The sequence below is a fragment of the Coregonus lavaretus genome, assembly GCF_964263955.1.
Source record: "Coregonus lavaretus genome assembly, chromosome: 26".
NCBI lineage: Eukaryota > Metazoa > Chordata > Actinopteri > Salmoniformes > Salmonidae > Coregonus > Coregonus lavaretus.
In genome coordinates this window covers 28,097,275-28,122,293 of record NC_140013.1, presented here as the reverse complement: position 1 = coordinate 28,122,293, position 25,019 = coordinate 28,097,275, and the positions used below count along the sequence as shown (strand labels likewise).

The following is a 25,019-nucleotide window of genomic DNA, read 5'->3' as shown; positions in this document are numbered from 1 at the left end:
TTGATTTTATTTGATTTTTATTTGAGAAGAGTCGGACATGAAAAAGCACAGGAAAACCCCTCAAATAAGAGGCAAGCTGTGTGTCAGCATCTTGAAGCCTGCCACATGAACCAAGCAGAGAAACTACAGCAGCTAGGGCCAGAGGATGGCTAGCTGGTTTGATTGGGACCACCAACAGCATGGAAAAGCACTCAGAGCTTTGGTTTAGATGGTGGTAACCTGTACTTTTTGAACTCAGGCTCTCTCCCTCCACACAACCAAAGCAAACAGTTTACCTCTAATGGATGAGACTTTAGTTGTGAGGGTGATCAGTGAATGGATGATCAAGTACTTCTGATACTTTGAAACGTGGGGCTTTATGTATCAAGCGTCTGACTAGGAATGCTGATCTAGGATCAGGTCGCGCCTGTCCATTCAATCTTGTTCATTGTGGTCTAAAAGGCAAGATTTATCCTAAATCAGCACTCCTACTCTGAGACACTTTATACAAACAGCCCCAGGAATCTGGTCTACCCAAGTAAAGAACTGTTTAGAATGACGTTCTCCCCATTTCAAGGGATGATCCACAGCCAAGCACCTAAAGACGCACACAGATCAGACTGCAAGATGTAGATTACTGGCACTTCAAATGAGATGTGAAAACTGAAATGGAAAACGGACTACTCCCACGCAGTTACAACCAAGCAGTTCTCCTGTCTGTTTTTTACAGGGCTCTGGTGCTGCCCTTGGTCAAAGAATAAGCAAACATTTGCTCACCATTTTGTTATTGGCTTTCAAAGTTTGTAATCTAATGTCAGGAATAAGAATTTCAATGTCCAGTAAATTTAGGACAGGGGTGGATCCATTTAGTTACATTAGACATCTACAGTATAATAACTTTACAACTTGATACAATGCGAGAAGGTATGGATACATTAACAGTTTTATCTCCATCTCTTCATTCAAAGACTCAATCATGGACACTCTTACTGACAGTTGTGGATGCTTCGCGTGATGTATTGTTGTCTCTACCTTCTTGCCTTTGTGCTGTTGTCAGTGCCCAATATTGTTTGTACCATGTTTTGTGCTGCTATCATGTTGTGCTGCTGCCATGTTGTGCTGCTACCATGTTGTTGTCATGTGGTGTTGCTATCACGCTGTGTTGTTGTCTGTCTTAGGTCTCTTGTCCTGATGTGTGTTTTGTCCTATATTTTTATTTTTAATCCCAGCCCCCGTCCCCGCAGGAGGCCTTTTGCCTTTTGGTAGGCCGTCATTGTAAATAAGATTTTGTTCTTAACTGACTTGCCTAGTTTAATAAAGGTAAAATATTTGTATTTATTTTAATTATTCTGAAGTTGAGGTAACATTTACATATGAAAGAGATATTCCTCTTGAGTATCTATTTTCCCCTTTCAAATAAAAATCCTGTGTGCACACAGCAGGCTATACCAACGTGACCTAGCTCTACAATTGTCTCACTTCACTCAACTATGTTGGCATATTGTTCAAGAGCTCCACCTGCTCTTGGGTCTCATCCACAAATGACAAAGTACAGGGTATTTTTTCCCTTTGGGAATCAGCCTACTCACTCAGGCTCAAGGACGCAAAAGCAGCCCACTAGTTCTAACAGACAAAACAAATCCTATGCTGTCAACTGTGGGTGTTGCCAGTAATAGTATTGGCCACAGCCATTTTCTATTCACACTAATATATATATTTTTTTTTTGTTGAATAAATATTAAATAGGTTATTATAAAATATGATGACTTGAGAATGTGTGAAACTGTTTGTAGTTCAAAACATTTAGTTGTACTTACTTCATAACTTCTTTAAATACAGACAGCATACATATCAGCATTCAATCAATCAATTGATTATTCATTTTCTGACGGTCAATATCTCAAGAACTGCATACGCTGCGCATGCGTCAAAAATACATATTTTGAAAAAGGGTAGGCGTTGAACTGACTACATTCCAATGGACCGTTAACTCTGCCTACGGAGTTAGCAACCCGTTAGATTATAGCCAACAAATTATTAATTTGCTTCTTAAATGTGGTATGTGTCTATGTTTTCAAATCGTGTAGGCCTAATCAATGAAAGGGATACCACGGCGCCTCCCACTCGGCGCATTAAAACGCCTATTTCTTGCATCTCAAAGATAGAGTTTAACATTGCGAACGTTAGTTTACATGCCTATGCTATTCTGCTTGTGCTTCGGATTGCCAAATTTGTTAACTACATTGCTGGTAAGTGAATTCACATTTGCTTTTTCAATCTTTTTTTCTAGCAACCACAGCTTCCAAATACTGTGAGCTAGCTGGCTAATTTTAATCATTCAGGAAATAGCAGTTGCAGGCCCAGCAATCGCATAGAGGCAACTAAAATGTTATAATTTCTTTAAAAGTTTCTGAAAACATTAATTAACTGTTTGCAAATGGGTTTGTTTAGCATAGGATTGATACTTTGTAGCTAATAACCACTTTGTCAATGTTATGCTGTTGCCAAATTACAGCACATCAATTGAGGCAGAAACAGGGCACACTCAACTTGGTCATGATTTTTTATAAATGATGAACAAAACAATATTTAGTTAGAAGTACTTTCCAAAAATGTGAAGTGAAAAACAAGAGCAACAAGGCAGTTTGATGGATATACAATTGTTCTAGGAAAGTTTGCAGAATGGTTGTGGAAGTTGTAACATTGAAAATGCAGTCAGGGATGGTGGAAGATGTTATCCTTTCATTTTCACCTCCCTGTAATCTCACTAAGCAGTGTGTTAACAGATTCTTGAGAGCTTCTATTCTGAATTTGATTCCCCACATGCTGTCTGTCTGTCAGCAGGGACATGTCGTGAGTTGCCCCCTGCTGAAATAAAATCTGGCCCCTGAAATGGAGAGCAATGAGTTTGGCCTTGGCAGTTATGACTGTCTGCAAACTGTCATGCATGTAGAGCAACATGCAATGTCCATTGTGTTATATTCAGCTAAATCATTATGTTTTGATTGTGAAAGAATATAGCAAACTGGTGAAGCTCCACACAACAAAGAAAATGCAATAAACTGTTAGGCTATATTTTTACTTACTTTAATTGTAAGGGTGCTGACAGTCTTTTGTTCTATTAATGACTTTAGTGTCCCCAGCATTCTTGGATTAGGCCTAAGCGTTATAAAAAAACACTGATCAATTTATATGCCTATAGTCTTATACAGAAATACACAGTGCATGTTCAGTTTCTTGTAGGTCAGCCCACTGGTCCTAGTATTGAAAGGTATGACTCGTTATAAAAAGAAGAGCATAGTTAGTGTATGATGAGATGACCAATGTTAACTTGAATAGATTTTGTTTTCTCAGATGAACATTGAGAGACATCCAGCAACCTGAGGGCATTGTGTTGTTTTCTTAAGTGCCGGTGGGATGTCTTTATTGGAAGAGTTGCCCTCTGCCCGTCTGGCTATCTGCCATTCTGATCCTCACAGCTGGATTAAACAAGCTCACATCACATCAGTCCTCTGAACAGTACACTATGGCTGCGTTTACACAGGCAGCCCAATTCTGATCTTTTGCTCAATTAGTGAATAAAAAAGATCAGAATTGGGCTGCCTGTTTAAACACGGCCTAAGTCAATGTTCAAAGGTTGCATTGGGGAGTTGACTCAGAAACGAGTCCATGCCAGGGGCGTAGGCATGGGTGGGCCTGGGTGGCCCAATCAGATTGAGCAACAAAATGTTTACTTTACTTGTCAGTGTTCCAAACGGGATATTAGTCTTTTTACCTAAACATGCAAACACATATTAGATAGAATTCATAGCAAGCAGTGCACAAGGTTAGTAAGATTTGATTAACTCTTCCGAGTCGGCGAACGCTTCGGCGCGTTCAAATCGCGGGCCGGCTTTAGGACCGCGCAGCATCCAAACCAAGTGATGCAGAGGGCTGCCGTCGATTTCATGCAGAAATGGAGACCCGAGGCTACGTTTTGAGTGTTTGTTTCATGTAAATACACCAACTAAAACCAAAGTTATGATAATTTCAATTCCATGAAAAAAGTGCGTCAAAATATGCGCTCTTTTATGAGCGCTTTGCATTTATTATAATAACTTTGTCGTCTTTTGTGATAAAAAGGAACGGAAAAAAACGTGTGCTTGTGCTAACCCGGTTCTTCAGGATGCACACGAGTATATAAACATTCATTCCCATGACAACTAGCCATTGCGAAAGAACGAACGAGAGGAATTAGTTCAGTTCATGAGTAGTTTTGGAGAGTTTTTCACGAGTTAGTATTTCAATTGTTAGTATTTCAAGAGTTTTATTGTCAGCAGTATCGTTTTTGTGAAGCAATATGAGGCGCACACTTCACGTTGAACTTGTGGCCCAGCTGTGCGGAGTGACCCAGACAGGGGTTCCACTTCAAAAAAGCACCAGCCATGTTCCTGTGGCCATTGCCAATGTTGCAGAGGCCAAAGACAAAGCCACAGCAGGCCGCAGGGTTTGTCAACGCTGTAAACAAGTTGACAAGAAGAGGTTTGTCACACCATGGAAGTGCAAGGCCTGTGATGTGGCTCTCTGTGTCATTGTGGACAGGAACTGTTTTGAAGAGTGGCACAAATAGGGTAAAGGCCAGTGGCTATACCTACTTTTTTTGTAAATAGTTGTGTATTGCTTGTATATATCTCAAGAATACTTTTATATGTTCATATTTGCACTTTGTGGTTCAATTTGAAGCTTTTTTTTTCATTTTGGACAGAAACTGTTTTGAGGAGTGGCACAAAAAGGTTTAGGGTTAGAATAGAAGAAAAACGCCAGTGGTTATACCTACTTTATATTGTAAATAGTTATTTATTGCTTGTATATATCACCAAAATACTTTTATATGTTCATATTTGCACCTTGTGGTTCAATTTGAAGCTTTTTAAATGCTTGGTTCACCATGTTTGAGGGTTTTACAATAAAAAAAACATCTTTTTTCTAAACGGACTTTGTGTTTTCTGTGTGTGTTTGGGTCCAGTGTGTTGAAATAGTATGTCAAAGTGAAAAACTTACTAACAGATCATATAGGTGAGGTTGTGCTGAAAAAAAAGATACCCAACATTGGTCTGGTAAACATTTCTTTATGTAGTATATCAGGGCAAAATTGAAGGTACCCAAAAACGGCCAAAAAAGCTCCAGACTCCGAAGAGTTAAATATAACAGAACAGATTAACTGGAATGACATTCACTCTCACGGAATGGGTTGCCAAAAATAGCTAACTGAAAGTCACACCCCCAATTAACCGGGAAAATGACTGCATTGAGGCATACTGTATGTCACTGTGCTTCTATGGCTATATGCACCATGCCACTGCCTATTTAATTTGTTCATTTAGCAAACAAGATAGCTCATAACCCAGTGCCTTTATCACAGTCAACACACATATTTTAGCTTTAAAAATGCAACAATTTCTCTCAGCCTCATTCATGGCAAAATGTGTAGAATAGCATGAACTGCACATTTTTCTCTTTGCCCCATGGCAAAATGTGTAAAATTGCAGGAAGTTAGCTGCGTTCACAAATAAAAAATGCTTATATATTTTTGGGGGGCCCACCCAAATTTCTACAAGCCCACCCACCAAAAAATGTTTGGCTATGCCACTGAACGCTGCATACTTCATTCAACATACTACTCATTTGGTGTAGGATGGCTGTTATCAAAGAAAGGAATACAATACAAGTAGCCATGCCAATTGTCTCAATAGACTGGCAATCACAAGGGGTTCTTGGCAACAGTGGAAGCATTGACTAATGTGTTATATCATAATAGGCATAGGCCTGTCTCCTTATCTAGATTAGGTTTCCTCTTTCTACAGCCATTATGATAAGATATCCAAGTTTTGAACTATTTATAGGTATGCATAACATTGCTCTGTATAATTCAATTTGAGGCTTGGTTCTTGATTTTGGAACCAACAAACCAATATCGGAAATGGTTAACGCATGTGGTTTGTCATAACATCGGTGCATCATGTTTGTGCAGACTAGATTTACTTTAGAAATGTAGCCCAAATGATATTTTACTGTAAAGATAACGTTGTTGAAAACATAGGCTACTTTTAAAGAATTTCAAGAGGGTTGGTGCAGCAGTTTGGAGGAAGGTTTGTTATAACATTCTAATAACACAGAAAAAGTAGGCTAAGCACTATACTGTTCAACACCAGTGTCAGACCAGACTGATACTTAGCCTAGGGATGCAGGGTTGCTCTGTACAGTAGACTAGTTAGTTTGTGAATTTGTGGAATTTATTTACTTCTTAATGCGTTTGAGCCAATCAATTGTGTTTTTACAAGGTGGGGGGGGGGGGGGGGTATACAGAAGATAGCCCTATTTGGTAAAAGATCAAGTCCATATTATGTCAAGAACAGCTAAAATAAGCAAAGAGAAACAACAGTCCATCGTTACTTTAAGACATGAAGGTCAGTCAATACGGAACATTTCAAGAACTTTGAAAGTTTCTTCAAGTACAGTCGCAAAAACCATCAAGTGTTATGATGAAATTTGCTCTCATGAGGACCGCCACAGGAATGGAAGACCCGGAGTTACCTCTGCTGCAGAGGATAAGTTCATTAGAGTTACCAGCCTCAGAAATTACAGCCCAAATAAATGCTTCACAGAGTTCAAGTAACAGACACATCACAACATCAACTGATCAGAGGAGACTATGTGAATCAGGCCTTCATGGTCGAATTGCTGCAAAGAAACCCCTACTAAAGGACACCAATAATAAGAAGAGGCTTGCTTGGGCCAAGAACAACAAGCAATGGACATTAGACCGGTGGAAATTTGTCCTTTGGTCTGGAGTCCAAATTTGAGATTTTTGGTTCCAACCGCCGTGGCTTTGTGAGATGCGGTGTGGGTGAACGGATGATCTCCGCATATGTATTTCCCACCGTAAAGCATGGAGGAGGAGGTGTTATGGTGTGGGGGTGCTTTGCTGGTGACACTGTCTGTGATTTATTTAGAATTCAAGGCACACTTAACCAGCATGGCTACTACAGCATTCTGTAGTGATACGCCATCCCATCTGGTTTGGGCTTAGTGGGACTATCATTTGTTTTTCAACAGCACAATGACCCAACACACCTCCAGGCTGTGTAAGGGCTATTTGACCAAGAAGGAGAGTGATGGAGTGCTGCATCAGATGACCTGGCCTCCACAATCCCCCAACCTCAACCCAGTTGAGATGGTTTGGGATGAGTCGGACCGCAGAGATAAGGAAAAGCAGCCAACAAATGCTCAGTATATGTGGGAACTCCTTCAAGACTGTTGGATAAGCATTCCAGGTGAAGCTGGTTGAGAGAATGCCAAGTGTGTGCAAAGTTGTCATCAAGGCAACTTCAGCCCGGTCCGGCCCGTTCCTGCTCCCCGCACCAAGTCAGTGGTGCGCTTCGTCAGCCCGGTCCGGCCCCTACCTGCTCCCCGCACCAAGCCAGTGGTGCGCGTCGTCAGCCCGGTCCGGCCCGTTCCTGCTCCCCGCACCAAGTCAGTGGTGCGCTTCGTCAGCCCGGTCCGGCCCGTTCCTGCTCCCCGCACCAAGCCAGTGGTGCGCTTCGTCAGCCCGGTCCGGCCCGTTCCTGCTCCCCACACCAAGCCAGTGGTGTGCGTCGTCAGTCCGGCACAGCCCGTGCCTGTTCCAGGCACCGGTCAGCTGCTCCACGCAGGAGCTAGAGCAATCCGCTCCACCAGTGTTCAGTCCAGCTCCGGCCAGCAGGGCCAGACCGGACCAGGGGTACTTTGGGGAGTTAGAGAGGGAGTTGGGATCATGCCCGGAGCCGGATCCGCCGCCAAGGCGGAGTGCCCACCCGGTCCCTCCCCTGTGGTGTTTGGTTGGCGCGGTCGGAGTCCGCGCCTTTGGGGGGGGGTACTGTCACGCCCTGGCTCTGGGGACGCTTGTATGTTGAGCCAGGGTGTGAGTTTTCTTTGTATGTTCTAGTTTTGTATTTCTATGTTGGCCAGGGTGGCTCCCAATCGGAGAGGGCTGTAGCTCGTTGTCTCTGATTGGGAGCCATACTTAGGTAGCCGTTTGGCATTGTTTTATGTGGGATCTTGTTCCAGTATAGGTTTGTGTTAGAACCGAGGACGTCACGTTATCGTTTGTTGTTTTTGTTCGTGTGTTCATTCTAAATAATAAAAGTATGTTCGCCTTCAACGCTGCGCCTTGGTCCTCTGTATCCGACGATAGTAACACCCACAGTAGTTATTGGGGTCAAATTTGTCTCCACTTTTGTGGATTGGGGTGATCAGTCCTTGGTTCCAAATATTGGGGAAGATGCCAGAGCTAAGGATGATGTTAAAGAGTTTAATGATAGCCAATTGGAATTTGTGGTCTGTATATTTTATCATTTCATTGAGGATACCATCAACACCACAGGCCTTTTTGGGTTGGAGGGTTTGTATTTTGTCCTGTAGTTCATTCAATGTAATTGGAGAATCCAGTGGGTTCTGGTAGTCTTTAATAGTTGATTCTAAGATTTGCATTTGATCATGTATATTTTTTTGCTGTTTGTTCTTTGTTATAGGGCCAAAAAGATTGGAGAAGTGGTTTACCCATACATCTCAGTTTTGGATAGATAGCTCTTCGTGTTGTTTGTTTAGTGTTTTCCAATTTTCCCAGAAGTTGTTAGTCTATGGATTCTTCAATTACAGCAGATTTCTGACATGCTGTTCCTTCCTTTTCCGTAGTGTATTTCTGTATTGTTTCCTTAGTGTATTTCTGTCTCCCTCACTCTCTGTCTCGCTCTCTCTCTGTCTCGCTCTCTCTCTGTCTCGCTCTCTATGCCTCTCTCTCTCTCTCTCTCTCTCTCTCTCTCTCTCTCTCTTTCTCTATGCCTCTCTCTCTTTCTCTATGCCTCTCTCTCTTTCTCTATGCCTCTCTCTCTCTTTCTCTATGCCTCTCTCTCTCTCTCTCTCTCTCTCTCTCACTCTCTGTCTATGCCTCTCTCTGTCTATGCCTCTCTCTGTCTATGCCTCTCTCTATGCCTGCCTCTCTGTCTATGCCTCTCTCTCTGTCTATGCCTCTCTCTATGCCTCTCTCTGTCTATGCCTCTCTCTCTCTATGCCTCTCTCTGTCTGCCTCTCTCTCTCTATGCCTCTCTCTCTATGCCTCTCTCTCTCGCTCTCTCTCTCTGCCTCTCTCTATGCCTCTCTCTCTGTCTCTCTCTATCTATTTATGCCTCTCTGCCATGCTGTCTGGTGGATGGTCACTGGACACATTCCACATTCCACTTTTTTCACAATGAGCACAGAGCCAGAGAAACACTGCAATGATTACCATCAGTCAGGGATCCAGAGTCTATGTGTTGCCTTGGTGTTTCATCTCACTCCCAGCTTCTCATTTATCATCCGGGAGGAGAAAGATGTCATTTATGGTGCCGTTTAAGGCGCTTGGTTCTTTTAATTGGCTCGCGCCACTCCTGTCCAATTGAGCCAGATGTTAGAGGTGCTAATATGTTGTTCTTCCTCCTCCTTCCCCCTCAGGGTAACATCATGCGCAGTACCGAGATGAGAGGGCGACGGAGCATGTGAAGATGTCCCTAAAGACTGCTAAAAGTAAGCTCCCCGCTGCTTCTTTACAGTGGGTGGTTAATAGACCTGTACATAAAATACTTTTATCAGACATTTAACCCCTGTCTCTTCATTAGTGGCAGTTGTACATTAAATTAGTTTTCTTCTGTTTTATTTTCTTTACTTTTCTTTTTATCTAAGGTTTACAGTATTTGTACAACTCTAGCCTGGTACAGTTTCATTCTTTCAATTCACTCAAGCTTTTGGTGGATGTAGTGTTACACAATAACATCCTTGTGTTATAGCTCTCACATACTGTGCTTTGTCCTATACATTATTAATTCAGCCGTTGTACATACTATAAGACACATTCCAAGCATGTCATGTATAATCCAGATGTTCCTGGATGTGTTATGATGATCATACAGAAACACACATCTTGGCGCTGCCTTGATCTTCTCATTTTCTCTTATTTGACAGAAAACACCGGCCTTGCCTTCAGAGCCGGGTGCTTGCTTTTGCCATTTACATCAGCTCATTTCAGTTTGACTATAGCTGCTGTGCTGAAAATGAAAAGCCATTTCAAGGTTTCTCTGGCTCAGTTAATGGGAGTCCCAGAAAGCAGATTCAGCTTGATGGAGACTGGGTTTAGTTTGGCACTATATGTTTGCCTTTACCGTATAAGCAGCCATTTGTATTCCTGGAACAAACGTGTGGGAAGTAGGTCTTTGAGCTGGAGGACTGCCCTCCATCCCTCCCAATCTCCTATATATGTAGGGCACTATCTGGGCTGGGGAGTGTTTATTTACCAGACTAGAGAATGGTTGTGGTCATTGACATGTTGCTAGTGTGGAGGTAGAGGGGACTTTTGTTCGGCAGAGTTGTTTGATATGGGAACTGAAAGTTCTAGGGGCTGCTGTTGGTTTTTTCTTTACGGCTCAATTAATAGCACTCCTCCTTTCCACTCCAGTTAAGTTAGTGATACTGTACTGTAGGAAGTGAAAATCTGCCTGCAGTCCTGCCTGCCTGCAGATTGGATCTCATGCAATCTCATGCCATAATTAGCAGCAATTTGCAATGTCATAGACTAGGATTTGACCACAGGCTATACAAGAAAAGCATGATGTTGGTTTCTAATCTATTGCATGTGGTTGTTCTCTCTCTCCCTCTCCAGCATGGTGCTATAGACTGATCGCTGTTGTTCTGTTCTTCATCTCCTACTACTGCTCCCACGTCTTCCTCCAGAGGTAAGGCTGCTCGGCCCTCAGCCCTGGTCTACTGCCTGGAAGCTCCCTCTCTGTGTAGTGGCAGGTAGAGCAATCACACAGATACTCATCTATGCTTTGCTGAAGGAAAGAGAAACCTTGAAATAAGGCTGCTGCTAAATCACAACATGTTGACAACCCACTCCATTCACCTAGTCTAGCATCTGATCTACCCACAGCTTTAAGAGGCAGTCAATTTAGGCCTTAAATAGATACCCACACTTGGCATTTTTGTATTTTCTAAATTAAAGTCACTGGGCATGGTGAGTGTTTTAAAAAGTATGCAGTTTCTGTTCCAACTGTGGTGATTCGTGTGCTTGTCTTTCAGCTATGGCGGCACCAGCAAGTCTCCTCCAACTCCGAGCAAGTCACTGTGCGGCGGCTGGCTAAAGCAGAAGAAGTGGGAGAGCCTCAATTTTAAGTGAGTAATGGAGTGTCTGAAACAAGGAGGGTGGGGTTGATGCCAATGCTTTTACTGGAATGCGAGGTGCCAGCTTCTTTGGTGATTTGGGGGCTGTTTTCACCCAGTCACCAGTAAAATTCAGATTTTTTGGGTAAGTAAGAACAACAAAAGGAAATAATTTTCTACCCAGAGACTCATTAAACTACATTTTCTGTAACAATCGTTCAAGTTGAAACTGTTGATGGATCATCATTGAAAACAGACCCCTAAGAGCAAGTCTGTTTTTAAAGGAGCTTTCGATTCACACAATTACATGTTTTTCAGGAGGACAATGGACAAATGTATTCCTCTGGACCTTTGTCCAGGATACTTGAATGGTCCTCCATTCATTTTTACTCTGTGCTATTATCAGTTTATTCAACTGGGTATGTACTGGAGCTGTTCTGTTTGTGTGCCCTGCTCAAGGGTACAACAGTGATATGCCCCATCTGTGTCCTCCTGGTCCATCAACTTTGGGGTCAGCAATTTGTTTCTCTGACCACTAGACCATACAGTTCAGTTGGCCTCCCCAGCTCAGCTCAGACAGGACTTGTAAAATATAGAGATTAACAACGCTCCATTTTCTCAAGGTCAATACTTTTTGCCAACTGATTGTGATTCATGTGCGTGGCAGTGATGAGAAGGTCAGGTCATTTTCCACATGCAAATCAGATGCTTAATTATCAGAGACACTGGGAGGCCTCCTAGGCAATAACAATGTCACTCTCTGCCTAAAAGACATGGGGGTTGATTACACTGAACAATGAGAAGGAATTACGGCCATTAAGGTCATTTCAGTTTAATGACTGAAACTAAAACTGCCAGGTCAACAGTGTATAATGTATATCTCCATGCCATTGGCAGTATAGAATATTTAGTAGGAACTGTACAGTATATCCTTGTATTTCTGGGTTGTAATGTGAAATATTTTCTCCCCTGTTTTTAATACAGCATTAGCAGACAAACACAGCTCTTCTTCAAACTGGAGGATTTCTTCTGGCGACAGCATCAGTCCACTCTAGCGTTACCCTACGGTATTAAAGGCAGTGGTATGTTCTCTCATTTCATTGTGTAATTGCTTTGTTTTCGTCTCTTTCCCACAAAGCACAAGGCCTTTAATGGAACATGTTTATGAAATTACATTTAATTCTAATTTTGCTTTTATTAAAAAAAGTAAGGATGCCATTGTGTTCTATCTTTGATAAACACAGATATTAAACTTTTTTTCCAAAATGTTATCGTCTCAAGAGTTACTTACCCAAATTGATCCACACGGACCAAAGCGGTTTGTTAAAAAGCGTTTATCCTTGGATAACTGCCGTCGACTATTACATATCTTAGATGCTTCATCAAAACAACAGCTCCTTGGCCTTTATTATCTCTCAATGCAGAAAAAGCTTTTGATAGACTAGAATGGTCATATCTCTGGTCTGTCTTGGAACATATAGGAATTGGCTCCAATTTCATTAATACTATTAAAATACTATATGCCAATCCCTCAGCCATAGTTATAACAGGCAATATCTGCTCTGCTCTGTTCAGAATCACTAGAAGTAGCAGACGAGGCGATCCAATTTCACCTCTGCTATTCTTATTATCCATGGAACCTCTGGCCCACGCAATTCGTCAATCGAAGGAAATAACACCAATTTCTCTCAAAACCACTGATCTATTCAATCTGACCTCAGTAGGTGGAATTATATCCCAGTTGCTTTAACCAGGAGAATATCTATTGTCAAAATGAATATATTGCCACGGCTGAGTTTCTGTAGTTCAATGCTTCTGGCTATTTGGATAAAATTCATAGTGAGGTTCCAAAATGTATATGGCAATATAAACAATCCCGGATAAAATGAATACATTTACAAAGAGGGAAAGACGGAGGAGGACTATTTGTACCAAACTTTAAATTGTATTTCCAGACTTTAGCATTTCGCTCATCTTAAATTGGTTTAGACATGATTCTTCTACCCCCCTAGCTGAGTAGAGAGAGAGAAATATGGTGTCTCCTATGGCCCTGGAAGAGGTGGTCTTCACTGATATATCTCTTAAACAATGTAAACTACGCTTTGGTCCTATTATTGCTCACACAATTTCTATTTGGCACAAAATTTAAAAACAATGTAACTGGGAATCCAAATGGCATGCCCATACTCCAATATTTCACAATAATACTTTGCGATCTGGAGGGCAGCCTTTTGCATCCCCCCCAATGGTCCACATGTGGGATCCATACCCTTGCTGATATCATGGACAGTAATGGTTTGAGAACTTTGAACTTGAAAGATATACACATTACCAGGCAACTCCTTTTTCTATATTTACAACTTAGGCCAGAATAGCTGACCTATGTAGTCCCTTAGTAAACCCAACTACCAAAACATCTAATGATGGGATTTATAAATAATTGATCCGGGCTTCCTAAAGGACTGATCTCTATAATATATAAACAACGTTTGAAAAGCTCATTCTGAGCTAGCCATTAAAAAACGATGGTCCACAGATCTAATTAAATCTGAACCACTCTTTAACTGGAACAGAATATGGAAAAATATGACCTTGGCATCCCGTAATCCGAACCAAAAACATATACATTTTAAGTTTGTTCACAGAATGTATTTAACACCAAGGAAACGTTTTATGATGAAATTGGCCCCAACTCCCAACTACTCCCATTCCTTCATATGATGTCGGAGTGCCCTGCAGGTAAATGCTTCTGGGGCAATGTTGCAAAATTTATTTTGAAGTGCATGAATTTAAATATTCAGTGCTTTCCATCTATTATGTTACCTAACAATGATAGCCCCTTTAATCTCTCAATCAATCAGAGAAGATAACTGGTAGCAGGCAGTTGTGTAACCCCCCCTCGGAAAAATGACAAAACTAAATAAAAAGTATACAAAAATTTAATAAAAATAAACCTTTCATTCTCAGCCAAGCTCTACAGTATTTTAGCTTACCAAGAGTTGACTCTTGAGTCCCTTCCTGTTATTGGTCTAGTTCCTTTTTGAATGAGCAGCTGTTTGGATATACTGCTATAAAGTAATGCTTGCTCTTTGGGGTTTTAGGCTGGATATCTGTATAGCACTCTGTGACAACTGCTGATGTAAAAAGGGCTTTATAAAATACATTTGATTGATGTAAGAAGCACTATGGAGTCAATGTCCTCTAGGTTTATGCTCCCTTTCCAGAAAACGTGTGTGACGTGCGTTGAGTTTATGATTAGTTAGTTGGAAACAGTATTGGGTCATACGGCCTCTCGATATGGACTTCTCTATGTGAAGACAAACTGTGATCAGCATCTACAGTCAGACCAAGTGATCTCACCTTTTTTTTAAATACCTCTCTCTTTTCCAGAGTTGCTGCTGCTGAAGGTTTTAGCCATTATTGCCAATTACAAAATGCCAGCCAGCATTGATAGGTAAATGTGATGAGTGTTTCTTAGCCATATTGGCAAGGTTGTTAACCTCTGGTGTGTCGTATGAACCACTCTATTTCTTACAATAATTGTTACAATCACAAAGAACCACCGATAGCTGATATGTGTCTGAGAGCAATATACACAAGGGTATTTTTTTAAGGGTACTCTCCTAAATGTATTGTAGTGTAAATGCTGTGCTAACATAATGACTCAAATCGTCCCTGTGGTGTGTGTGTGTGTATAATGGGTGGACAAATGTGCCACAAGGAATCTGCCTTACTTCATTAACTTCATTTCAAGCAAGAATGCCAAATGTCAAACCAAGCAGTGTGACCAGTCGCTATTACAATGGCAGTGTTGGAGAATGTCCAGTGGTTCAACTGTAGTGTGCAGTTAGTCATCCCTCTGAAAGTGGCCTTGAACTTTAAAAGGATGAAAAAAGCAACACTAAAGTAAATGGATTGTAATAATAGGAAGCAGTGAATTATACTGAACTTCATTTATTTTGTTTTATGTCCTCAGTCTAGACTGCAGAACGTGTGCAGTCATAGGAAATGGGTTTGCCATTAAAAACAGCTCCTTGGGGGGCGTCATCAACGAGTACGATGTGGTGATCCGGTAAGTATAAAGCCTAATGGTTCCATCCTGTTTTCTACCACACAATCTTCATTAAGTCCATCCTCCCTCCTCTTCTGTTGAACTGTTGCTACAACTCACCACTTCTGTTTTCATTTCTCAGATCTATCTGATGCACTATGTTTGATGATGGACTATTTCCTTATTGACCCAATGATGTTCCTGTACAATTAGTGGTATTCCTAATCAATATCAGTACATAGAGTGCATTATATTGCGGACAGTACAGTCGAGCCATATAATTAGATATCTAAAGATGGCTCAGAGTACAGTATGTAGCTGCAATAGCATTTAGCCAGTCCCCCAATGCCCTTTTCCATAGCAATTCCCGTAATCCAGTAAAAAACATATTTTCTATCATGCATTGTCCTCAAAAGAGGGATAGTCTAATTATTTTTGCCCGTGAAAGCATAATGCAGTCAATGGGCTGTACCATAATGGCCAGCTCAGACTGGTGACCTTGCTTAAATGCCTTTTTCTTTGTAATCAGTCAACTGTTGGGTTAACTCAGTCTCTTAAAAGGGGGATTTGGTCTGCCCTGCAGAAAAACATCCCAGCGCCCTCTCCAAATCTAATTTATAGCCTTGGAATGAACACATGTATTTTGAGGTTTTTATAAGCCTCTTACTAACAGCCCAGGCAATTTTGCCTGGTCATATGGAGGGTTAGGGTTAAGTCATATCCACCGTTAGGTCATTTCCAGGCACAATGCGCTCTGCTCTGTTCTGCTCTGTTCTGCTCACCTCTCACATCTCCCATTCTCATAAACTAATCTCACAGGCCGAGGAAATCGAGTTCATTGACATTTGGTGCTCTGCTCTCCTACCAAGCGTTCTCCTACCCCCGTTCTTGTTTTGATACATGGTGGTGAAATAGTGGAGTGAATTCTGTTACATAAGAGGGAGGGTAGAACAGCTGTAAACTTATCATGTTAACACAGAAAATGAAGGTCACTTGAACTGTAGTCAATTTCACCAGCCATGGTGTGACTGACATGCCCTGGCACGCAACGCAATTTGAACTGTGACTGTTAAGGTGGCAACGGTAGAATTAACTTAGCAACACCTCCATGTTATTTTTGTCCAGAGTAGCACTGTTACATGGCAAACCTACGTGTTTTTTTTAATTGCTTTTTTTATTCAAATGTAGTACTGTAGTACACACAATCCAACAAACTTACACAGTGCAAGGTAAAAGTAACGTCATTGGGAAAGAGGATAAATAGGAAGCCTCACTAAGAAAACCATTTGTGGTTGGAATGTTGCTATTTACACTACAGTAGCCGTGTGCTGTTTTTTAAACTCTGTTTTAATGACTATTTTTATAGAAGTGAATGGCTAAGGTTTCTCTTTCTCTGTATCCCTGTGCAGGCTGAATGATGCCCCCGTCAGAGGTTATGAGGACGACGTGGGGAACAAGACCACTATGCGTCTCTTCTACCCAGAGTCGGCCTCCTACAACCCCAGCATGCACAACGACCCCGGCACCCTCATGGTCCTAGTGCCTTTCAAACAGCAGGACCTCCGCTGGCTCAAAGAGATCCTGTACGACGAGAAGAGGGTACTGGATGTGTGCGCACACACACCTCCATTTTAGCTGCTTCCCTGGTACTTGCAATCCATCCGCGCAGTGACAAAATATACACTATCAATGGCAGCCTTGCCAAACCTACTTGAAAATAAACTGTAGTCTCAGCAGCCCCAACACCCCCACTCTCTGGTTTAGCTCAGGCTGCTACGGTTGCTGTTAGCACGATTAGGAGCAGGGTCATTACCCCCTCATTTACGCATCGATTAGGTTGCCCTGAGTAGAACGAGACTAAAACAGGGCCTCAATTGTGTAGACACGGGCTCTGTGTGTGCACTCACTAATCAACACACCTTTTCCTCCCTGTGTGTCAGGTGAGGAAAGGTTTCTGGAAGCCCCCTCCACAGATCTGGCTAGGCAGGACCAGTCGCATCCGGGTGCTGGACCCTCACTTCCTGCATAGGACAGCCAGCAGTCTGCTACAAATCCCCCTTCACCCAAAAAGCAAACAGGTAAGGGACCAACTCCGTTTACTCCTAGCCACTTTGGGAACCAGGATATGGGCAGAAAAAAAATCCATGTGAAGTGGACTTCAGCTACATTTACATTTACATTTACGTCATTTAGCAGACACTCTTATCCAGAGCGACTTACAAATAGGTGCATTCACCTTATAGCCAGTGGGATAACCACTTTACAATGTTGTTTTTTTTTTTTTTTTTTTTTTTTTGGGGGGGTAGAAGGATTACTTTATCCTATCCCAGGTATTCCTTAAAGAGGTGGGGTTTCAAATGTCTCCGGAAGGTGGTGAGTGACTCCGCTGTCCTGGCGTCGTGAGGGAGCTTGTTCTACCATTGGGGTGCCAGAGCAGCGAACAGTTTTGACTGGGCTGAGCGGGAACTATGCTTCCGCAGAGGTAGGGGAGCCAGCAGGCCAGAGGTGCATGAACGCAATGCCCTCGTTTGGGTGTAGGGACTGATCAGAGCCTGAAGGTACGGAGGTGCCGTTCCCCTCACAGCTCTGTAGGCAAGCACCATGGTCTTGTTACAGATGCGAGCTTCAACTGGAAGCCAGTGGAGTATGCGGAGGAGCGGGGTGACGTGAGAGAACTTGGGAAGGTTGAACACCAGACGGGCTGCGTCATTCTGGATGAGTTGTAGGGGTTTAATGGCACAGGCAGGTAGCCCTCCTCCTCCATCTGCGTGAATGGAACAACAGAACTAATGGAATCAAGAAAAATGATTGTGGAATAGAATATTGTGACAGATTACATTTTAATAGTTCTATCAAAAATCTTGAATAAGACTGCTGTACTCAAAAAGGTGCAATATTTGATTAGCGACAGCACTTAAAAGTTAATATAATTTGGCTGTAAATTATTTAGCTAACAGGCTTTTTAACTTGGGAGGTCAAGAGAGGTGTTGTGTACCACATAACTGCACAATCTTGACATTTCATCAAACTCATTACAGGATAAGTCCTTGATGTTTTTTAGGCCTCTCAGTACATCCTTAAAAAATAATTGGTTGTTGAACAGGGGCCAGTATTATGTGCTGTCTGTATACATTTCTACCAGCTGCAGTTTGTAAAGGAGAAGGTCAGTTCCAAACGCTCTACTGATTACCCAGAAATGGAAGAGCAAGAAAAACAGATAATGCAGGGAATTCCACAAAAGAACAGTGGAACATATGCAGAATGGAACAACAGAACTAATGGAATCAAGAAAAATGATTGTGGAATAGAATATTGTGACAGATTACATTTTAATAGTAAGCCATTGAGCTGTTTTCTGTTCACAAATTGGATCACAATTGTCTGTTTGGCTGAGGAATTCTGGGTTTTGAAATACATGATACATTGATTTGAAATATAACTAATGTGTAATTATGTTTTCATTGGCCAAGAGAGCTTGTTCAGTGCATGGTGGAGATGTCTTTGAGATGGAACAAAGCCAGGTTTAGTTTGTTCCCCCAGCGAGCCCCTGAGTCAGAGACTGAGGCTGTGCACCCTTTGGACTGCTGAAACACAACATTGAGCCAAGGGAACAGTGGTAAAGCAGGGGTCCTGCAGGCGATAAGCGGGGCAGCCCAACAGTAGCCCTCCTCCTCCATCTGCGTGGCCCTATAGGCCAGATGAGTTCGACCCTGGCTGGCTGGCTCCTGGCTGGAGGGGGTAGGTTGTTTACTCTGAGCGAGAACAGGAACAGGAACCACTCCGAGCACTCGGCCCTGGCCCATTTCTCCTCTCTCTGGGTGCGCCCCGTCAGCCAGCTGCCAGTGGGAGACTGAGAGGGCCTGACCGCAGCCCCACAGCCCCCATGCCTCTCTCTCACCCCTCCCCGTGGGTGCCATGTTGGCAGTCATCCATATGCCCTGTGAGAAGGCAGCAGCAGGCAGTCCCCCTGGTTACAATACAGAGGCTTACTGAGCTGAGGAGGGCTAGAGGGCTAACTAATGCCCCTGCCAGTCAGACAGTCCCCAACGCCTCCCCCACCCACTTCCAAAACAAAGGTCCCACAAAGATCCCACTGCCACCACTCTGGTCTGGCTGGCGAACAGCAGTGACAATATTCACCCCCTCCCCCCTCTCACCAAGGCTACATGGGCCCACGTCCAAACTATGCGAGGCACTACAGAAGTTGGAGCGCTCGGTGACCGACCACATGAGGCTAATGCACACAGAACATCAGATTTAGCCCAGCCAGGCTGAGGAAAAAAGGCCCTTATGCTAAATGCATTAAGAACCTGGTTTGGAGGAATGTCCCGTACGGTGTGATGAAGAGAGGAGAAGCAGGGGTTTGAGAACTTGGCTGGTCTGGTCCAGTTTCTTTCTCCTTAGGGCCCGGGGATGGATGTCCAAGACAGACAGCATGCTCGTAAAGCCTTGCGGGCCAGGCTCACACATAGACAGACAGACCGACAGACGCAACCTTTTCCCACGCAGGAAACTGTCTCGCCCCGGCCAGGGGACAGAGATTGAAAGCATGGTACTGATAAGAGGAGCAGAATTGCAGTTTTATTCCTGTGTCACAATATTGATGTCGTTTAAAAAGTGCCTCACTCAGACATTTACCTTGAAAATTGGTTTTATGTATTGTTGTTTTAATTTAATTTTATTTGGCTGATTTCTACTGCAGTCCCAGCACCTCAGAAGGGGTATTTTGGAAGGAATTGGGAAAGCAGTAGGGTGGAATAATGTGCCTTAACAAGAAGCTTCCTTGGAAATGGTGGGTAGTTGAGTAAAGCAAGGGTAATGATTACAAGGAACAGCTAGGGGAGAGCGGGGTAAGTTGAGCCAAAGGGGTAAGTTGAGCCACCCTTGTTTCTAGGAAACAATACACAATTAATAATTTGACCAAATATTTAGGAAGAGGTCTGTGAAGGAAGAAACCACATGCTAAAAGTGGCAAGCAAGTTAGGTAAAAAAAAAACAGATTTTCACGATGCACTTAAAAGTAGATACTTTTAAGATTGTTCTATACATGAGTTGGGGTCTCTATACGCTTCAATATGAGGTCCTAAACCTAACATGAAAGTGTGTCCTTGTAGCTGTGTGGGCTAATATAGTCACAATATTTGCCTTGGGGTAAATTGAGCAAATGGTTGAGCTAATAGCAAGTTGAGCGAATTGAAGTGTTTTCTTCCCAGGTGTAATGCAAGTCATTATTGCTGGGATATTAGGTAACAACAGGGTCTGGCCTATGTTTAAAGTGTTTTAAAAAGTACAAAGTGTTTGTTAGGTGTTAAGCCTGTGTTAAAAGATGCTTAAAATGATTAAAAGACAAAAAGCGATTGTGATCGTGTTGAATATTGTTTGGGAAATAAAGACAGACATGGTTTTTAAAAGATTGTGGTAATATTTCATTCAGTACAGAACTGTGTAGGTGGCTTAACTTACCCTGTCCCATTTTTTTTCTAAACTGTAACGTTTACATGAATTCTGATTATTTCCAGGGATACACAACATATTAAATATATGTAGATATCTTTGTTAGAAAGAATACTATATTTCCCTTGATGGGAGTGATGCTGAATGTATAAATTGGCTCAACTTACACCACTCTCCCCTAAAGGACAGATAAGGAAAGGCTATTGGAAAGTGAAACAGAGTGCAACATTTGGAAAAGGGGATTTTATTCCCCCTCACAGCTCTGTGGAAACAATTCCCCTCTGCTGCTCCTGTGAACATTAGTAATCATTAACAGTCAGCAAGAGTGGAATCAAACCAGGGACACCCCTTGCATTGTACTGGAGACAAAAAGTCCAGAAAGTCTTAATACCATCTCACTTTGTCCCAGTATACATTAAGAAAAGGGCACACTGCTCTGTAACATACCAGTGACCCCAACTAATGTACTAAAAGTGCAGGACTAGGGGACTCATGAGTTTTTACAGGTCTCTGCTACCCCCTGGTGTCTGAAACATGATACATGTCTGTTACCATGCTATAGGTGTCATTGGTTTTGGTTCTCACTCCTACAGAAACCAGTACACCCCACCACAGGGATCCTAGCCGTGTTCGTGGCACTCAACTACTGTGACGTGGTCCACGTAGCTGGGTTTGGATATCCAGCATCCAAAAGCCAGAAGCATCCTATACACTACTACGGATATGACACTATGAAATCCATGAAGGTGAGTGTGCATGGGATTTTACTCAACTCCCATGTCAGGGATGAACACGCTTAAGTGTTATACTCCATGGTAGTAGCTTTTTAAGTGCACTTGTGTATGTTGTTTTCTATTTTATCTAGGCAAAATAAGTGATGTTATGTTTAGACTCTGCTTTCGTTCTGTTCCAGGATTCCTACCATGACCTTACTCACGAAGCAGAAACCTTAAAAAAACTAGAGGATTCGGGGGCTATCCTGTACTTACACCCTCACTCCTGACACACATACACAAGGTCCAGAAACAGACCATATCCCTTATCTCCTAGAAACGTCATCAAAATCTGAAAGGAATTTTCACTGCACTGCTAATACCTATAAATGTTTTCTTCAGATCTACACACATGCCTAGGTGGTAGAGGTTAGCGGGCGTTCATGGACTGACAATACGGTCCATACAGTCCAAACATCACAATCACACATTGAGCCAGTCTTAATTCACCTCACTCCTATTGACAATAACTAATTCATTTCTGTTTTGAAAAAATGTTAATTAACTTAATTTTTTTAGATCGTTGTCTTTTAAATGGTATCACTGGATATTTTATTGTGTAATTAATTTTTATTAAAATGAAATCTAAATGAAAATATCACACTGTTCAGTTTACAATTTCTTAGCAAAGACTGATATTTCTTCTGTGCCATGGTCAGACATTTTTCATAATTGATTCATGTTTTTTTAGTTGTGAATATTTTAGTCTGTTATGAGATGTACACTGAGTGTACAAAACATTATGAACACCTGCTCTTTCCATGACTCAGACTGACCATGTGAATCCATGTGAAAGCTATGGATTATTTATTATTATTATAAAGCTATGATCCCTTATTGATGCCACTTGTTAGATCCACTTCAGTGTAGATGAAGGGGAGGAGACAGGTTAAAGAAGGATTTTTAAGCCTTGAGACAATTGAGGGTGAATGGGCAAGACAAAGATTTAAGTGCCTTTGAACGGGGTATGGTAGTAGGTGCCAGGCACACCGGTTTGTGCAACGCTGCTTGGTTTTTCACAGTTTCCCATGTGTATCAAGAATGGTCCACCACTCAAAGGACATCCAGCCAACTTGAGACAACTGTGGGAAGCATTGGAGTCAACATGGGCCAGCATCCCTGTGGAATGCTTTCGACACCTTGTAGAGTCCATGCCCCGATGAATTGAGGATGTTTTGAGGGCAAAAGGGGGTGCAACTCACTATTAGGAATGTGTTGTTAATGTTTTGTACGCCCAGTGTATGTAGCTGAGTTCATTGTTATTTGGTTTATGGGAAAAGCGATAGCTGACCTGTGTTAGCTACACGAAAGTGTATTTACAGCGGAAGTTCTGCGTCAGCTTCTGGCCACTAGATGGCGGAAAGGCACTCCATAAAGGTGGCGAAGGATACAGTAGGTAGCCTCCTTTCACAGCCCCCAAAAAACAGCCACTTCAGAGATAGAAGCTGAAGCTCTGGGCAGTTCCAACAACAGCACTAGCAGCCAGCCGTACCGTGCAGTACATGTACTAAAGCCAATCCTGAACATCTGGAGCACAAGAAGACAGTGAGATGCTCCTTATTCAGTGACTAAATAATGCTGCTAGTGACAGATGCTAATGATGTTTTTTATCCTCTCTAAATGCAGTGCCATCCTTATTAGAGCTGACATTAATGAAGTTCTGCCTATGTCACTACATCCTCACTGCCAGTGAGTGGCCAAGCACAGCCTCTCACACAGTAAGAGTCTAACCCATGCAGTCAGTAAGTCTTACACACAGGAGCAGACTTAGTGATTTGGCGGCGTCAGGCAGAGGCCAGTCTGAGCCCCCCCCCCCTAAAAAAGAAATAATGGGATTTATAGTAAATATGTAATTGAACTGTAAACATTTACATTTTAATGTGTCATGAACATAAATATGAACCAGTCATGAGGTTTTCATCTGACTGTCAAACAATTCACTTCAAGAAGTAGGTTACCTCAAATCGAATAAAATGTTATTGGTCGCATACAACCAATGTTATTGCGGGTGTAGTGAAATGCTTGTGTTCCTAGCTCCAACAGTGCAGTAATATCTAACGATACACAACAATACACACAAATCTAAAAATAAAAGAAATATATAAATATTTGGACGAGCAATGTCGGAGTACCTTCGCACGATCATTCAAAAATAATTTCAGCATCCTTCAACATCCTTCAATTCGCAAATGTGGCTGAAACTATCTCACCGCATAAAGCATCCGAGCGAGCTGTCTGGCCAAAAAGAGTTTGACATGCCAGGTAGCTTAGTGGTTAAGAGCATTGTGCCAGTAACCGAAAGGTCGCTGGTTCTAATCCCCGAGCCGACTAGGTGAAAAATCTGTCGATGTGCCCTTGAGCAAGGCACGTAACCCTAATTGCTCCTGTAAGTCGCTCTGGATAAGAGCGTCTGCTAAATGACAAAAATGTAAAATGATAATATTTTTGGCCAAACCGAATCAGATACAGTGCCTATAGATAGTCTACACCCCCCTTGGATTTCTTCACATTTTATTGCGTTACAAAGTGGGACTAAAATGGATTTAATTGTATTTTTTTGTCAACGATCTACACAAAATATTCTGTAATGTAAAATAAAAATGATATTTTTCTTTAAAGATTAATTCAAAATAAAATACCAATATACCTTGATTAGATACGTATTCACCCCCCTGAGTCAATACATGTTAGAAACACCTTTGGTAGCGATTACAGCTGTGAGTCTTCTTGGATAAGTCTCATAAGAGCTTTACACACCTGTATTGTGCAATATTTGCCCTTTTATTATTTTCAAAATTCTTCAAGCTCTGTCAGTGTTGGTGATCATGGAAAGACAGCAATTTTAAAGTCTTGCCATAGATTTTCAAGCAGATTTAAGTCAAAACTGTAACTCGGCCACTCAGGAACATTCACTGTCTTCTTGGTATGCAACTCCAGTGTAGATTTGGCTTTGTGTTGTAGGTTATTGTCCTGCTGAAAGGTGAAATCCTCTCCCAGTGTCTGGTGTAAAGCCGACTGAAGCAGGTTTTCCTCTAGCATTTTGTCTGTGTTTAGCTCCAACCCGTTTCATTTCATCCTGAAAAACTCCCCACCCAGTCTTTTTGCTGATGTCAAGTACATCCATACCATGATGCAGCCACCATCATCCTTGCAAATAAGTTTATTTTTATTTTTGTTAAGTATTACTTTAGTGCCTTGTTGCATACATATGCATGTTTTGGAATATTTTGATTATGTATACTTATTTTCACTCTGTCATTTAGGTCATTATTGTGGAGTCACTTCAATGTTGTTGATCCACCCTCAGTTTTCTCCCATCACAGCCATTTAACTCTGTAGCTGTTTTAAAATCACCAATGGCCTCATGGTGACATCCCTAAGCAGTTTCCTTCCTGTCTTGCAGCTCAAGAACAATTGCAGGACGACTGCATCTTTGACGTGTCTTGGTGGTTTAATACATAATCCACAGGATAATTATGAACTTGACCATGCTTAAAGATATTCAATGTCTGATTTGTTATTGTTACCCATCTACAAATCCCTGCTCTTCTTTA

General features: G+C 42.1%; 1 protein-coding gene across 2 annotated transcripts; it reads left to right on the top strand.

Moving 5' to 3' along the window:
- Positions 1 to 1,803: 1,803 nt before the first annotated feature.
- On the top strand, positions 1,804 to 22,063 carry LOC311101869 (CMP-N-acetylneuraminate-beta-galactosamide-alpha-2,3-sialyltransferase 4-like). Of its 2 annotated transcripts, XM_084143093.1 has the most exons (11): positions 1,804 to 2,228; positions 9,487 to 9,558; positions 10,688 to 10,760; positions 11,107 to 11,199; positions 12,172 to 12,269; positions 14,578 to 14,641; positions 15,164 to 15,259; positions 16,648 to 16,837; positions 17,179 to 17,316; positions 21,286 to 21,438; positions 21,606 to 22,063. In XM_084143093.1, the coding sequence occupies exons 2-11, from the start codon at positions 9,537 to 9,539 to the stop codon at positions 21,693 to 21,695; spliced, it is 1,017 nt and encodes a 338-aa protein (XP_083999219.1). In that variant the 5' UTR covers positions 1,804 to 2,228; positions 9,487 to 9,536; the 3' UTR covers positions 21,696 to 22,063. The 2 variants fall into 2 exon arrangements, with proteins under 2 accessions (XP_083999219.1, XP_083999220.1); XM_084143094.1 differs by lacking the exons at positions 1,804 to 2,228; positions 9,487 to 9,558; positions 10,688 to 10,760; positions 11,107 to 11,199 and adding an exon at positions 11,237 to 11,864.
- Positions 22,064 to 25,019: the final 2,956 nt, after the last annotated feature.